Source organism: Spea bombifrons, chromosome 5 (genome assembly GCF_027358695.1).
Source record: "Spea bombifrons isolate aSpeBom1 chromosome 5, aSpeBom1.2.pri, whole genome shotgun sequence".
NCBI classification, from domain to species: Eukaryota; Metazoa; Chordata; class Amphibia; order Anura; family Pelobatidae; genus Spea; species Spea bombifrons.
In genome coordinates this window covers 51660500-51678681 of record NC_071091.1, presented here as the reverse complement: position 1 = coordinate 51678681, position 18182 = coordinate 51660500, and the positions used below count along the sequence as shown (strand labels likewise).

General features: G+C 36.2%; 1 protein-coding gene across 2 annotated transcripts in view; it reads left to right on the top strand.

Annotated features, from left to right (window-relative positions):
- The first annotated feature begins 255 nt into the window (after nucleotides 1-255).
- AHRR (aryl hydrocarbon receptor repressor) overlaps nucleotides 256-18182 on the top strand; it is a 118364-nt gene continuing 100437 nt past the window's right edge. The window contains exons 1-3 of one of the 2 annotated variants that reach the window (XM_053467487.1): nucleotides 256-496; nucleotides 1751-1823; nucleotides 17942-18120. In XM_053467487.1, the coding sequence (XP_053323462.1) occupies nucleotides 1762-1823; nucleotides 17942-18120 (241 nt within the window). In that variant the 5' untranslated portion in view covers nucleotides 256-496; nucleotides 1751-1761. Of the gene's footprint in view, nucleotides 497-1750; nucleotides 1824-17938; nucleotides 18121-18182 lie in introns of both variants that reach the window. The other variant, XM_053467486.1, reaches the window with a different exon arrangement.

The window sequence follows — 18182 nt, the reverse complement described above, 5'->3', positions numbered from 1 at the left end:
TGGTGCTATCTATAGATATAGATAGATATATGTTATTTGTTTCATATACGTATGTATAAATACACACATCCATACACATCCATAAATACATACTGTCTATAACATTGATTTGCAGGGAGAGGTACTGAGTATTATCCTCCACTAGGTGGCACCCTCTACCATGAGTTCTAATCCTGATGTTAGAAGAAGAGCCTGTTCTTGTCATTCACTCTCATTCCCAGCACCTGAATGAATCATAAGGAAGTGAGAGAAACTCTTTACAACATTAGTGTGGTGGGGGGAGGCAGCTCAGAGGCGCACCACTTCACTGACAGATGGTACAGGCATTGTCACCATCTAGTAAATAGGAGCCGAGTGTGAGCTCAGTCCTCACCCAGTATCTACAACTCTACCAAAGCTGGACCTCGCATCAAAGGCAGGAGCGATCAGCCCGTCATCCCTGGATGTATCTACTCATCTCTTCATCAGACTGTGAAAGTTGAGTCAGTGGCAAAGGGTGAGTTGTGTACCTGTCATATGTCAGAGCTTTGTGTGCCCACGTGCAGCTTGGTTTGGCACCTAAACCTCGTCTTCAGGCTAGTGTTGGGCGAATATTGTGCCTTTTCAGCGCACCACTTTTACTTCATGTAAAGTTAACTTTTTTCAGCTTCTGATATGTACTTTTTGCTAGTGAAATATTGCATGGATTATGTAATTTAGGTACACTTAACACTATGAGTGCTGGCCTTAGATGCTACAGGTGCACTCTTATTATGGATTGCAACACAGGATTTCCCGGGGAAGAAAGTGTTAAACTAATTGTACCTCTATTCCTCAACTGTCACTTAAACCCTACATGGTTATTACTTGGTAACTTTTAATTTAACCCTTTTATTGATTAACATTGAAACTCTAGCTACCATCAATATGAAATTGACTGTAAATATTGAATACGTTTGTCTTGCAAAAAGTGTTTTCAAACAATTTTAAGTGTAAAACTTCAGTGTAAAGACACTGAGGTAGTTGTGCAGAACTTTTTTTTGTTCACTTGTTTGGAATTGCCATGATGTATGTTGTCTGACGAATATTAGAGATGTTATAATTAAAATGTGGAATTTATTTATTATCACACCTACCATTTCCATTTTTTAAACACTTACTTCTGTCGTAAATCTATTTGTGACAAAATAGCGATGTAATTACTTACGGCTTAAATGTCAAAACACTGGTGTACAAATATTTGTGCATTGCATTTATACTAAAATGGTTAAATATGTGCATTTTTCATGAAACAAAGAAAAAAATATGCAAAATCACACACAAGCACACATTTATTATATGTATATGCATATATATATATATATATAAATATATATATATATATATATATATACTGTATCTATACACTGCACACACTACACAAATGTATCTGCGGGTATGATGAGTATGCAAATGTATTTGTTTTTTAAAATAAAATGCAAACCTAATCTTTAAGTGCTGCTGCCAACACTAGATATTTGGACACACTTAATGTTCTACATTTCTCTGTAAATTATGTCCTAGACAGTACAGCGGTACAGCTAATCAGTTGTGATCATTGCACATATATTTACAGTTTATTCTGCAAATCACAATTTAACTTTAATGATATAGTGTTATAAAGTTACACCTGTACCAGCTCCTTTAAGAAGAGTGGAAGGACAGCCAAGACATGTCTTTAAATACACCTGTCTTTCTCTCTTTCTCTTTTATTTGTTTTGTATTGTCGCAGGACGAACCACAATGATTCCACCAGGAGAATGTATGTACGCAGGAAGGAAAAGAAGAAAACCTATACAGAAACAGTTAAGCATATTGATCCTTAAAATGTTTTGGGTGCATGCAGACATATGTATTGTCCTGTGTCTTTTCCAAAGTACTGTACTTTACAATAGAATAAACAAAAGCATTATATAGCAAAAATAATCGTTTTATTATATACTATAATGCATTATACATATGCTGTATCATGCAGAATAAGGCTATAATAAATTAAGTTCTAGTGTTCATTTTTTTGGGATCTGAGTGGAATGTCATTATGTGATTGGGTGGCTGATTTTCCCATTATAGGTAAATTCAACTGCACTGTATGATTCTACATTGTAATTAATTTATTACTATGTACTAATATTTGCAAGATACGTAACATCTTTGACAATGAAAGAATGGATTCCATATTTGCAGACAATTATAACACAGTATATTTTCACTTTATCACCTAAATTAAGTATTGCATGCTATGTTATTGAAAAAAAATGTATTACATTTAGAAATGAATGTTTTAAAATTATTTTGATGATAAATTGGTTTTATATGGAGGCTAACAGGTATCCCTGCTACTCAAAGTTTAAACCGAAATTAGGTACATTGGGGTTATGTTCAAAAAGTGATAATGTTTGAAAAGTTTCCATATCTGCCAATTAAATGGTTCTGTTTATTGCTGTATTCCATTGGCTGCTGTGGTTGTTTTAGGGCCACTTATGAAGCCTTGCAATATAGTCCTTTTTAATACTTAACCCCCATGGAAAGCTACACACACACAGTCACCAAGGATGCTTTAATCTCTGGAACTGAAATAGTTCGGGTAGGACAGACCTCAAGAGATTCCATTTTTCATTCCATTTTCCATTAGAGAAAACCTTATTTATTGCAGTGAATACACTTACTGAATTGTATGAAATCAAACCCAATTCCATAAACAGCCACGATAAGAGCTCTTTACATCACCGTGGTGAATTTACATAATTCGCTAAGTAGTTTTACTAGGAAACGTTACAACATAAAACCATAACTGAATTCAGCACCGAAAGTCATCTGCTGGGCCGGATTGGCCATCTGGAAATCTGCACGGATTACTCAAATTTACTGTTACTCACACAAGAGATCTGCTCCCTTAATGTGTGACTACCAGCACAAATATGTCCTTTATCGGCCACTAGATTAAAAATGCCAGTGGAGGCTTTATTCCCCACCCAGTCATCTGCCATTTGTGTTACTATTTTTTTACACGCGGGTTGGTAGGTAACATAAACAGTCTTTCAGCAGATGTGGTAGATGCTAGTTAAATCCCATTAAATGTTCAGTGGGCAAGGTAGATGGGCTTTTTAGCTCTAAACTCAATCATAATCTATATTTTTTAGTAGTTTGCTTGAAGACCTTGCAATATGATCTGGTTGGCAAAGAACCTAGATTTTAACTAATATAACCCACTGTAGTGGTTTTAAAAATGTATTTTAAAGCTTTTTTATGGTATTTTGTGTAAGTTGTCTGGTAAGTAATAAGTAATTCAAGTGCTCCATATTCTAGTCATCATTACCACTACAGTGAAGAATAGGTTCCAGATGCCCTGTTTTCAAGAGAAATGCTTTTATTATAATGATTATTTTTTATTTTAGTTTTTAAATCTGATGGGCCCCAAATCCCCTTTGGTTTCACTGTAACTTCACTTAAGCAGACTTCAAGGTCAGAAATGTTATTTAAACTTGGGAAACTTCAGGCCATATTGTAGCGTAGGTCTTAACAAGCAAGTAACTAGGGACTTGTTGGCTTAGTGTTGAGCTATATATACAATAAGGCCTGTGGGGCTGTGAGTACCCACTGAAAGACTTTACACATTGTAGTAAAGTTACACATCGTAGTACCCAACGTTATGGAAGAGCACATGCACATCAGTGTAACAGACAAGGTCAAATAGTCATCGCTAAGGGAACTTGAAGGGAGGAGGGAATTGGGCAACACTACCCCATATATCCTACTTGGCAACTATACCCACCCTGATTGCTTTTGTTACCTCCTTCCCCATTGCTCACGGGGGGGGGATCTTGGTTAAGAAGGTTATGTAGGGAATTGTTCCTTTGTTATTTATTTAATGATATTGTAAGAGGACGATGTTTGCTCACCAGCTCATTTGAGCGTTCTGTACACCTGCAGAAAGTATTCCCATTAATTTCAGTGGCAGCACTTTCCTTCTAGTGAATGGCTGCTTGAAGCAGCAAAAACTGGTATGAACGGCATACAGTTAAGCTGCAGCTTCTTCTAAGTGGCTTTTACCCCCCCACACACACACATACATGAAGAATGATGCATATTAAAGTTAAATGTATGTAAAATTGCTAAAATTAATAATTAATAATTAGTATGTTTAATGTATTTATTTTATTTTAAAAGAAGGCCTTACTTGCCCTAAACAAATGTATGTATAATTTGGGTGGGTTCATATGGTAAAAATGACAACAAATATTTTGGTCCTTTGGTTATAAAAACCCCCAGCACTGAAATGGTTCTTTACTGAGTTTGTTTAGTGCCCAAAGCAAAGTTTTCTTGACCGTGATTCTCTTTTTTCATTTTTCTTGCACCCACACAAATTATATATTATTTCAATGACAGTGAACTGCTTTCTTTTGATACAGTTCTTACTATGACATTTTTTTTTTACTACTTCACTGCAAGTTAATATTTAAAAGAAATTTATAGTAACAAAAAAACCCTCAGATTTTTGGACCATGAAAATTCACAGAATGATCACTGTAAGGATTTCACACTAGTAACAGTACTTATTGTTAAATACAGGAACCCCCATAAACGTCTTAAAGTATTTTGTGGCAAGCTTGATTTCTTGGTAATCTTCTGTGTTTAGGCAATCTTTATCCAGCGGCTATTGAATAATAGTCCTTAATGATTTGCAAAGATTTGTGGTTATTTACCCATAATTCCAGTGGAAGCTGCAATAGGGTGACTTTCAGCTGCAGCTTGAGCGATTTCCAACAGATTTGATATTGGTGGTATCCTATTTCTAGGCTTTTGGTAGCTTTGAATTCCTTATTGGATCTTAAAGATTCTATACCTATATGGTTTCATATGACAATGTGAAACATCTGTGCAGAATTTGTATTCATCCAACAACATACACAGGACCGATTTATTTTTCATGTCAGATACAGCTACTAAAACTCTGCTGATGGAAAGAACAAATGATTTCCATTTCCTTCTGCTGGGGTGCAAAATCGACATGACAATCTAAAGCAACAGTTGCATACTTTGTCATAATGGTTTACAGATGCAACTATAATCTATGGAATGTAGAAGATTAATCCCTTTAGTTGTCATTGCTCTGTGCCCCAACACCAAAGGGTTAACTAGCTGTTTTCACTTTTTAATATTAAAATTTATTAGCATTTCATCTTTAAATATGCTCGAATAATAGAAATATGATCGCTAACCTCGCCGGCCTTGAAGAGGTTAATTATTTTGGGGAAAAAGTAACAGATGTCAGTGATGTTTTTTAAAAAATGAATCTATTATTCTATGCTATTTTTACACATTTTAGTGTGATGCTTTTGTATGTTCCTTGTGCGTTAACAGCATGAAATGGTTAACAAAAAGAAAAGCTCCAACACATGGATTGTTTTTTGTTTTAACATGTGCCCAACATATATTCATTTTGCATGTCAAATTGTGTGTTAGGGCATTTTGCTAAAAGTGTAAAATTCTTCTTGTGCATGTAGAGATTGAAGTGATACTGACAGTAAAATAAAAGTGAGGAAAGCCGTTTACTATAGCTGATTCTGAAGAGAGGAAATCATATCATCATCACTTTGAACTTTGAGTAGAATTTGTTTCAAGCTTTAGAGTCGGTATTCAGCATCATGAGAAAATAGCTTTTCATCTGTTGGATAATTGTACGGATGGAATTGGTGGATTGCTTGCTAATAACAATGAGGTTGGGACAAATATTAATTTGGTTTTTCTGGTAAAGTGGAACATGGTAGAGAGTCATCAGTGCATCAAGAAATGGCACATATCGGTAATTAACTGGCGTGTTTTCTAATATTTTTTCTTTATTTGCAATATTTAAAGTCTATGAATTTAGCTAGATACCGGTACTTTTTTTGTTTAAACAGATCTGGCAGTGGCTGGTTTGCATGGCATACACAAAAACAAGGGAAATGGTTCCGTTTCAGTAAGCCTTATGATGATGGCAATTTGTAGATATCAGAAACTACAAATATTTGAGATCTTAGGTGATATTTTATCAGACGTGCCTTCTAATAGAATTACATTTCTACTCCACTTTCTTATGTCAACCGTTTTGATTCAAGCGCCTAAAGCAGTTTCAGGCAACATAGAATTAGGTGCCATAGTGAATCTATGCAGCATTTTCTATGAATGCATCTTGCCCTGCATTATTGAACATAGGTAGACATTTTTTGTATTTCAAGGATGCTGTGGCCTCCAAACTGACAAAAACCATGATAAACTACCAAACCAATGTGATTTTTCTTTTTGGTTTCATTCTTTAATGAAAATTGATTTATAAGGAAACATGATTTTTTTTCTATAAATTCATGTGTTTATGTGATACTTTCTGTAGAATACAGAATTATGTACAATATATCACATAACAATAAATGCTAGTGAACTTTGAGTAACAAAGACAGAATTTGTAGAATAAAGCTGTCCCACAACAAAATAACACACAAAGAGTATGAAAGTGTAGCTGTATTAACCATGTTAATACATGTATGTTGTAATGGGTGTCAGTTAACCCATTAATGAAAATTCTAGCCAGGAAGTAAAATTATACATGCCTGTTGTAAAATGTTTCCTGCACCCTAAGACAGCAGAATAGCGGGTGTGTGGAACCAGAAACAGACTATATTTGCAATCTGGAAATGTTTTAGTGGAATGAATATTGGTTTGTATGCAGAAAGAATAATACTTTTAGAAAGTATGTATATGAATACACAATGCCAGGGGCATGGAACAATAGGCTTTGTAGTATATATGACTTCACAAGTCTTGTCACGGACACTGGTGTGTTCATATTTACTCAAAACTGCTGTTTTTCTTTATACACTAAAAAAAAATTGTTGGTTAATAATATGTTTATGACTATATATACATATATATATATATATATATAGTTTTTTTTATTATACTTTTTTTACTTAAAAGATATAAAAAAATTTTCTAATATCTGTTATTTGTTATTCTGCTTTTAAAAGTGCTGTTCCACTTATTCAAAATATTAATTGATCTTTCTAGTATTTTTAATCTTCTGGAGATTTTAGTTTTAAAAAATAACAACTTAACATCCTTTATAAAGAATTTTTTAAATAATGATCAGTGGCTACTTTTCTGTCATGTGACAAACATGTGTTCATGGCAAAAAATACGAACGAGGCACATTTTTCTCGGGGTAGTTTTATGCATTTAACAGTGCTAGGAATGATGCTTATAAAGCTAAAGTAAGTTAAAAAAAAAAGTGTCAAATGAGCAAAGTAGGTGGAATAGCACATAAAAAAAACCCAAATCTGAGTATATAAAGAAATATGTTATTGGTACTGGATATATTGCAATGTAATATATTTGTAGGTTTCTTTTTCAATATTCTAACTAATGATTTTATTTCAAAAGCTGCCTAAAGATTTGTGGAAAAAAATGTTCGGTTTACTTGAACTGACTGGTTGCTAGAAGGAACTACTTCTAAAACTACTTTTTAAATATGTTTGAATTTCAGTAGCAAGGATCTTTTTTTATGATTCACTATGCAAGTAGAAAACTCACGGATTGTGCTTTACAATTGCAATATCTCTCCTCCTTTCTAGTACCCAAAATGTCAAACATTTTGACATAAGATTAACAAGATATGTATCCAAAACTATTGAGTTTTGTAATTAAATAAATTAATTCATTCAACCTACTTAGATAAAAGAAGCTGGGGAATTATGTTTTTTTTTTCTAAGATTTCATTCTGACTAACAATTGTGGGTTTCTGTCAGCATTTTGAGCTTTCATCGCTGACAGCAGCTGAACATTTTTACAACCCAACTGTTTTTCATAATTGATCTGTTCTTAAGTGCAGTCTGACTTCACAGGGGATACTGAAATATTGTGAAAGAAAACATCTGCAAGTAGAACAGGGAATAATGAGTCCATTGACATTTTATATATAATTGTATATCTCTTGTATGTGTTTTATTACACATATATAGACTACTGCACAAAAGTCACTTAGAAATGTCCTTGTTTTTTAAAGAAAAGCAAAGTTTCTTCCATGAAAATAACATGAAATGGATCAGAAATACAGTGCCGATGTTGTTTATGTTGTAAATAACTATTTTAACTGGAAACGACTGATTGTTTATGGAATATCTTTATAGGTGTACAGAGGCCATTTATCAGCAACAATGTGTTCCAATGGCACATTGTGTCAGTTATTCCAACTTTATAATTTTTAAAAGACTAATTGATAATAAGAAAACCCTTTTGCAATTATGCCTCGGTCGTAAGCATTTAAAATAATATGGTTCAGATCAGTTTTATCTATAGTCTCTATTGGATGCTCCTTGCAGCGAATTCTTCATTGTATTCTTGTGCTGAGTGTCCCTTTAGCCCCTTTCATAGGATGTGATTAAGATGAGGAAAAAGTTGATTTCAAAGAGGACTGATATTTTCTATATAGTTCCTACATTTGATATTCAAAACATGTTATAGCAAAAATTGTCTAACGTTAAGATAATCCAAAAATGACCTTTTGTTTAAAAGGACAAATCTATTCCCACTATAATCATATTTATTTTTATTTAGTAGAATAAAGATAGAAACATTAGATGACGTGTTGTGGTACCGCCTCCACTGACCACGACCAACTGAATAATTAGGGTCCACCTACATAAAACGACATGACCTATGTCATAAAAATCAAAATGTAAATACAGTGCTGCCATCAAAGGTCAACAGCCAATACATTTATATGAATCCCAGCCTCCAGATGTTCCTTGAGTTCTCAACAGTCCCACACTGATGTGTACCCCCAATTCCTACCTTGAGTGATATGCTTTTTTTTTAACATTGAGGGCAACTTGGCGATTAACATAATGGGCTAGGACAGGGTGGTGACATCAGAAATTTCTAATGTGCAGCTACTTTCCTAAACTATAATGCTACACAGGCAAGTTGTTGTCAAAATATTCTTCTATATTACCTTTAAAAAAAATTTTATATCTTTTCTTTAACTAACAGTCTTGTTGATGTTACATTCTTTACATTTGCAATCAGTCAGCACCACAAGCCTGTTGTGAGCAGCCGCTTAGTATTTTTAGCAGAGTACAGCAGAGGTACCAGGTCTTCCATTATCTAAATATAAATTAGCAGCACACAGAGGTAAAAAGTGAGTACAAACGATCTTTTTAAACTCACTCCGTGTCTGACAAGCTTTGTGCTGTCGTGCTTAATACTACACTGACCAAGTGTGTATGTTGCCCTTGCGGACTGGCGCTTGACGCCTGTGCCAAAAATGCATCATAATATGAGTAAGGCTGGTAGTTATAAGAACTCATCCGACACCTCTTTCCTAGGGATCCCTTGAGCCTGGCAGCTGGCAGGTGCAACAGTCCCAGTTAACATCTGGTTAACAAATTGTCTATGTAGAAAATGAGTCCATATGCCGTGATGTAATCTATACGTTTTAGAGATACATGCAAGGCAATTTTTTTTGCTTCTAAGGCAACTTTTCACTTGAAAACACACTTGAAAACTGACCAAAAATATGTTCACTTTGCCTTGTAAGAAAAGTTTTTTTCTAGCTAAAACCACTATAAACTTTGAGAGCTCATTAGTGGTTTGGAAATAAATAGAACCGGAGAATTAATCTGGTAAATGGAAATGCAGGAAAAACTGCAAACCTTCGTTCCTATGTCATAATGTGAGCTTTACTCTTTCTATATATTATTTTACACATATTTAAGTATTTTCCTCTTTTGAGATTTGCAGTAGCCAATGACTGGAAGGGACAAGGACAAATCTAGTACTAGCTAATTAATTTCACTAGGGACAATTAAGTAACATGTACGTGGCACTGAAGTTATTGGTAGCATAACAGGGTCAATATGTTTCACCTATATGGGCCTGATCATGGGCAGCACAACCAGCCGTGCAAAACAGCCACCTATTTGTCAAGTAGTACTTTTTACACTCTGTGTCTTTGTGTAGAGTGCTGGGGTATGATGTCATATATCAGCACTCCACTGCAAAAGGTCTCAGATTGCAGGGGGAACTACAGAGGCTAAGCACAGACCTCTTAGTGTAAATGGGCTAATTGAGCTACAGCCCACCAAAGAGCCTTATCACCCAATAGGGAACTGTATTTCTTGTAAACATGGACAGCAAAGGCAGGCTGGGTTGGGGCAGGGGGGCAATTGTCCACAAAGGCCTGATTTGACCTGGAACAATTTTGGACTGGCTAAGGGAGGAAGGAATGCAGCGGGGTCACGTAATTCAAAGTGAGCCCGCTTGCTCACAGAACGCAAGAAGCCAGCAAGAAAGCTTTGTGTGAGAGACAGGGTAAGGGAGGGAGTGTATATGTATGACTGTATGTATGTCAGAGTGAGGGTGTATGTATAAATGTGTGTGTTAGCATGAATGTGTAAACTTAAGAATGTGTGAGTATTAATGTGTATGTGTAGGTATGTGTTAGCGTGAATGTGTATGTGTGTTTGTATGTTAGCATGAATGTGTATGTAAAACTGTTTGTGAGCATTAATATTTAAGTGTGTGAGAGGCACTATGTGTTAGCATGAGTATATAAGTATGTGTATCCTTAAGGGTGGGTTAGTATGTATAAGCATAAGTGTGTAAGTTTGTGTAAATGTTTGTGTAAATATGTGCATTTGTGAGTTACCAGGAGGTTTATTATGGAAAACAGTATTTATGATAATTTTAAACTAAGGTTACCAGTTTTTCTGTTGCAATCTGGTTTCTTTTGTTGGGACTTATCCTTTACATATGGGCATAGTTAACATTAGATTTTTAGGTCAAACTGTGAGAACAAAGTGAGAGTCAAAGCAGAAACGGACTGCAAATACATCTTAAATGCCTGAGGATCATTAACAATTACGGATATTCAAAAGCTAGCATGTTTCAGTAGGTGCAATGTTTAGATGATTAAAGTCAACATAATAAGATTATCAACTTTTGTCTAGTCATTTGAGCTAAAAAAAAACTATTGGCTACTGTATGCAGGGGTTTAGTGATGCATGTTCTTAAATAAAACCATAAGGGCTGCAAATTATTTGTAGTAGTAGCTGGCAGAATACTTATAACAAGAATCGGTTCCGGTTCATAATTGTTAAAGGAACCGTAGTATTTTTTTTTCAGAAGTCTCGATTTTTTTTTAAAAGCAACATTTTTCTCAAAGTTTTTAAGCTGCATATTGTAGTTTGCCACCAATTGTACTCAGATATAATGTATAAAGTATCAACTATGAGGCATCCTATTTTTGCAAGATGAGTAAATGTATTGTGTAAGGCATAATGTAAATGTTGAAAGAAATACGTTATTTTAAAAGTGCTGTCCTACCTACCATGCAGAACTATATGCACCATTACAAGCACCGTTTGTTGTTCTTAATGTCCAAATTCTTCCCTGAAATAATTCTCTAATCACGTTAAACGATAGCGTGTCAATAATTTTGACACAAATGCAGTCTCTGATTGGTTGTTGGATAAAAATACTGAAAAAGCTTCTAAAATTTTTATTTTTTTATGTGATTACGTCTTCAGAGGGCGTAAGCAAAGTTTATTTGCTTAACATACCGGACAGCTCAGTCAACCTTTTGTCTCACTGAAACAACACCTTTAATACAATGAAAATGCACAGGATGTCATTTATATCTTGGTTTATTAAAAACAATATCACAACAAACACTTCCAAAGGTACAATAAAAATGTTCCATGTCATATTTCTAATATATTATTTTACATTTTAATCGTAGAAGATTACAGCTTGGAATTATATTTTGAGAACCTCCGGAATAATTACCTAACATACACACACCCTATAAATGAATGCTCTTGAAGGCTGATTGCTTCTTAAAGTTGAAGAGAAGATATGTCCATCAAGTCTATCCATTCACATATACCATTTTTCTTGATTGTACTCTTGAAGGAGTAAAAAAAATCCTATTTCGTTTTCTACATTGATTAGAGTCGAGGAGGGGTGCACCTTTTGGTCTTGGGACAGGTACATCTGAGTTGGCCACACAGCAATCTTGCCCACCCTCCAGTAACTAACACACACGCACTCTTACTTTAACACACACTTAAACTCACGCACATTTAAACATACTCTGTCTCACACATCTCTCCCTTTCCTTGCAGGGAGCCTTTCCCTACAGCTGCTCGCATGCTGACCAATTCGGACCAGCCCTAGTTAAACAATTATAGACCGGCCAGGGGAGCAATTGCCCACCTGCCTAGGGCACTAGGTGATTGAGGGGAACCTTCACATATATTTGTTTAGTAGGTGCTATTGTAAATATAAGCACCTTCTCAAGCAGGTTCTGTGTGTGTGATCTGCAGCCGCTGCGGACTCCTGCCCAGTCTGGGAGCAAAAGCTTAAAGGCTGGGGTCTTGTGTGGCAGGGATATATTTTACTGTAAGTAAAGTAGTTGTAAGGGGGGGCATTTACTGGTATGTTTCTAAAGTAAAGTCATGTACTGTTACTCTGGCTTTGTACGGGGCAATATGCCATCCCTGAATAGAAATCTAAAAGAAAGGGCTTCATGGGCTCACGTCACTTTCAACATTCAACACACATTTTGCAAATTATGAAAGCATATGTTTTACAAAAACTTTAAGAAGAAGCACTGGGTGCTGAATGGTTGAAATGTAGTACTTTATTTCACACCTGACAGTGTTTAGCTGACTTACTGACATGTTTGGAAGTTGTCTGACTTGAGAGGGTGTTTGTCACTCTGTACCCAGAAGCCATAACTGACATCTGTTATCGGAAGCTTTGTATTGATGATTAATGTATCACAAATTCATATAGTATATTCTAAATATAATTTTGGCCTTAAATGCCGTGCCTTTAGTTGCTGGAAGCATTGTTTACATTGTGCCCATATGTCTCTTTTCTCATATGTCCCCAGATTGAGACTTCTGCACTTGTTTGCTCGTTATGTGAGAAAATACATTTATTTTTTTAAATTAGCAAATTTGTAGATTAGTTGAACAGAGATATAACAGCAGTTCACGATTATAAACCGGAAGAAGTGGTATAAATTGCATGGAACCTCCAAGCTATACAGATCTCTGTGTCTAGGGGCCATTTAATATATAGTGAAAGTAACACCAAGTAAAATGGGATGAGGGCCATGCCTCAGTAAAGCAGGTTTTCACAAGTATGCAGATGAAATATTTTGTAATATATATGTTTGCTACATTCTGCATTTAATTTTATATCAGCATTAATACCACATCACTAAGTACAAGCATCTGATAAAGCACACCGCCACAGGTCTCTCGAGCAGTGGAAACGTTCTGTGAATGGACAAATCACGCTTCTCTGTTTGGCAGTCTGATGGGCAAGTCTGGGTTTGGTGGATGCCAGGAGAACATTACCTGCCTGACTGCATTGTGGCAACTGTAACGTTTAGTGGAGGAGGGATAATGTTTTGCAGGGGTTGGGACCCTTACTTCCAGTAAAGGGAAATCTTAATGCTTCAGCATACCAAGACACAAAACAAGGTCCATAAATACATGGTTTGATGAGTTTGGTGTGGAAATACTTCACTGGCCCACACAGAGCCCTGACCTCAACCCCATAGAACACCTTTGAGATGAACTGGAACAAAGATTGAGAGCCAGGCCTCATGTACTGGATGAATGGGCAACAATTCCCACCGATACAGACCAAAATCTAGTGGAAAGCCTTCCCAGAAGAGTGGAAGTTGTTATAGCTGCAAAGGGGGGACCAACTAAATATTAATGTCTATGTGTTTAGAATGCAATGTCATCAAAGTCCCTGTTGGCGTAATGGTCAGGCGTCCCAATATAGTGTGTATATATATGTATGTATTTTTGGGTGTTATGTTCACTTACAAGCAGTGTCTTGTCTGCTTAAAGCCTCCATTTGCAAGGAATTAAAACCACAATACCATACTTACAGCCAATATGAATAACTTTTTTTAACTTAATTTCAATGTTTTTGATACAATGAGATTTTCATATTCTTCCTACTTTGTGGTTACCCATCAAAGGGGTTTACTGCAAAGCAGAGGCTGTTCACATAATCTGGTTAAATTACTGCTTTAATCATAACCTGTTCACAATTTGTAAAGGGTTGGGTTTTGCACGCATGTTGGCTTAACCTGCTTACACGAAGAGAAGATAAAGATGCACTGCATAACTTCTGTAAACTTTTAGCTTTGATAAATAACCTTGTCTGGGACATTTCTTAAAGTTGCTATTTTGTTATTTGCCAATTGTATCCTTATTATGAATATCAGAGTTAGCTGTTAAAATGTAGAAATTTACAAAATAGTTACTTATGGACACCCCAACCATTGGAGCAAATCAGTGTTTACACCTGGTCATCAAAAAGTGTCTTGTAGATAGTTTAATCATATCTTATAAATATCCTGCCTCATTACAATCTCTGATACAATTCTTTCCCATAATCATCCCTACTTTTGTTTTACAAATTACAATTGCTTGGACAGTCTGTTTGTGATTCAAGCTGATACTGAGATCAGTGATTGACTTCAGGGACATAAAGATGCCTCTTGTGGAGTATTTCTTATCCCAGTAGTTCTACAGGGATGGAATTAGATGTAAAGGCACAACTTAATTGAGTAGTCTGCAGAATTCCTATGTCTTATAAAAATTATGAAACACAGACTCCTTCAGGCATTTAAAATAATTTTTCCTAAAGCAGTACCTTTCTGGAATTATTTTTCCAGCTCATTATCTAGAATTTATTTTAAAATCACTAGGGTTACGGTAGCGTAGTAATCATTTTCTTCCTAAAATTATACAATCAGTTTTCACAAACTTTTTCTGAAACCACAAGGTTGGTTAAAATAACCTCCCTGGAAAATTCTGTATACAGTAACATGTCACACGGAATTTAAAGTTTTTATAGTGTCTATTTTCAGACGTAGTCTGTTTTGTCATTAGCATTGACCAAATCCAGAGGACCAGGAGCCATGGTTAGTTGATCTGTATGTACTTCCTTCCCTGAAAAAACCTATGAATCATTTAGGTGCATATAGATCCTATGGCTACATAAACACGTGGTAAATACTGACATTTATGGAAGTTATAGAGTTATAGCCAAATATTTTACAACTGTTTCTGCAACTGTGCCATATCGAATGCCCGCTCTGTATGCAACACTACTATACATGACCTTTCCCATGCCTTTAACTTCCTAGCTCTTACTGAAGCCTGGATCCCCCTTTTACGCCACCTCTCTGTTGCATTCTCCTTCGAGGGCCTAAACTTCGGCCATGTGTAGGCATCCTTGTCTCCCCTAATTGCACCTTTCAACAATAGCCGAATACCAAATTGGCCCTCTCATTCTGTTCTTTTGAGGGTCATACAATCTGCCTCTTCTCTCCACTTTCTTTTCACATTGCAGTTATATGTCGCCCACCAGGTTCTACCCCACGTCTTTAACTACTTTTCTGCCTCTAAACCTTTCTCCAATACTAATCCATAACAACACAACATTGCAGTGCTCACCTCATATTCATAGGCCACTGCCAGAAAATACCTTCCCTCTTAGCCTCACTGGAACCTGCCCTACTGTCAATGTTAACCTTTCCTGTCTAGGCTCAGCAGCCTCTTTTTATAAGAATGCAGTTTCCTCATTTCTGGAGAGCATTGCCCCTGTTACCCTACGCTACCCAGAAAACATAGGTCCAAATCCAGCAAAGACTTTATTTGTTACACATTTATGATACGACGCTACAACTCTGCCCTCTCTCTTGCTAAACAACTTTACTTCTTCACTCTGCCCAAGATCTTGCCAACCATCGAAAATATCAGACAAGACTTTCCTTTGGTGTAACCTCATCAACATCACCCACTCTTTGACCCCATTCTATCTTGCAAAGTCTCCCACCAATCACACTTGCTCTAAAAAATCTAATCACACTTGCGCTAAAAAATCCCACCTGTGTGACTAACTACTGCACCAAAAGGTTGTGTATAAAAAAGTGCACCCTCTTTGAATTATAATGGTTTACATATAAGGGCATAATACCAATCGCCTTAATAGGTCTAAAAATTAGGTAGCTACAAGCTCAGACGAACAACAACACATGACATATTACACTGTGTCATGATTTATTCCAACAAAATAAAGCCAATATGGAGAAGCCATGTGTGAAAAACTAAGTATACCTTACGATCCAATAGCTTGTAAAACCACCTTTAGCAGGAATAACTTAAAGTAATAATTTTCTGTAAGAATTTATCATTTCTATATAAATAAAAGATAATAGTAATATTACTAAAGTGCACCACATTACAAATCCCAACCATGTGTGAATTTATGTGTCCTGGAAAAATGGCAGCTTTAGATGTAGCAGTGAATACTATGAGATCTAAAGAAGCCTGCTCTGCTTAATGCTTTAAATTTGCTTTAAGCTTTTTTTGGAAAACAGTGACACTTTACTCAACTGCACAAACTGTGCATTTGAGTTTGCCATTTATTTCTCTTTAATGTGCCTCAATATATTTTACAACCTTTACTCGTCCAAATAGTAGATCAGTAGAAACTTTGCAAATCATGTTAGAATACAGAAAAAGAACCAATGCTAAGATACAACAGAGCAGAGTGCAGCTGAACTAGTTCCTCATTTTGATGGTGCATTTAGTTACAAAAGTGTAACTAAATTCCGAAGAGTATGTAGAACAGCATGTTATACCTTTGTTGCCACCTACTCTCAGCTACTTGCAAAATGTGTTTCTAAGCAATCACTGCAATATACTGGCATTAATGAGTTAACACAGCCCTTTTTTTAAGTGTCATGCATTGGCCGACTGCTAAGTGTCTGCAGTCCTGAAATGTAGACATTTAATAGTGAAGGTTTTATCTTCCCAGCTTGCCCTGGTTCTCACTAGCAACAGGTGCACCCTGACATGAATGTTGGCCTGCACTTTTAAGAGATATCTTAACCACTACTGTACTTACACACAGTGCAGTGGAAACAAAAATATCATTAACTTATACAAAACTTGTTTCCCACATTTAAAAAGTTTAGTTTGTGTTATTTTTATATAAGCAAATTAAATATTAAAAAGGTAAACCCTTGAAATGCACTTTAGGATCAGTAAGCAGCTCCAAGTTACATCCGCTAGTTGACCTATTAAATAATAGCAATGGACTTTGTAATCAAACCATGAACAAACTAAATAATTACCATCCAAAAAGCACATGAGATGAGGCTCTTTTTAGGCTAAATGTTACCATTTTTGGGGCACTGACCTGCTGTCCCGGGTAGCTGCCACATTGTCGCTCTTCTGCCAGTAGCGGGAGCACAGGGCTGTTGAAGAAATCCTGTGATAACCTTTGAACTGCCCAGAGAGCTTCAAAAATCAATGGAGGCTTGTGTGCTGTTTCTAGAGTCACAACATAGCTATTGGGGTAACATGGGCAGTGGCCACCATGCACTCTTTGGGGGCCCAGCCCTAGCACTTCTTGCCTTTGTCTCACACCCTGTGGACACCTAAAATGTTGAGGACATGTTATCAGAAGTAACTCTTGAAGTATCTCAATAATTTACTGGGTGCTGCGTGTGTGATCGTTTGCAGCTGAGTTCATTGTCAACATACTGTACAAATGAGCGTAACTAGAAACCGCAGGGGCCCTGGTGCAAATATTCCACCACAACCCCCTGTAATGTCACTTCCTGCATGCTGGATTAGACAGTGTGCAGGGAGGGTGTGAGAAATCATCCAATCATATGATCTCTACACCCTTCCTACCACTAACTGCAGCTAGCGGCTTTTAAAGGGGCGTCACAGGATTCGCCTGGGCCCCCTAGAGTGGCGGGTTGTATAGAATATATTATGTCATTTCAATAAATTCTTGAAATTGTAACTGAACTATATTTTTTTTTTGCTCCTAGAAGGCCATCATCTGGGTCAGAAAAGTCAAACCCTTCAAAAAGACATAGAGACCGTCTTAATGCTGAGCTTGATCGACTGGCTAGCCTCCTCCCATTTCCTCCTGAAATTATCACAAAACTGGATAAACTTTCCATTCTGAGACTTAGTGTGAGTTATCTACGGGTAAAGAACTTCTTCCAAGGTAGGATCATGTAGTTATGTCATGGTGTAATAATAACCTTTGCCAATTTCAGGTGTTACATT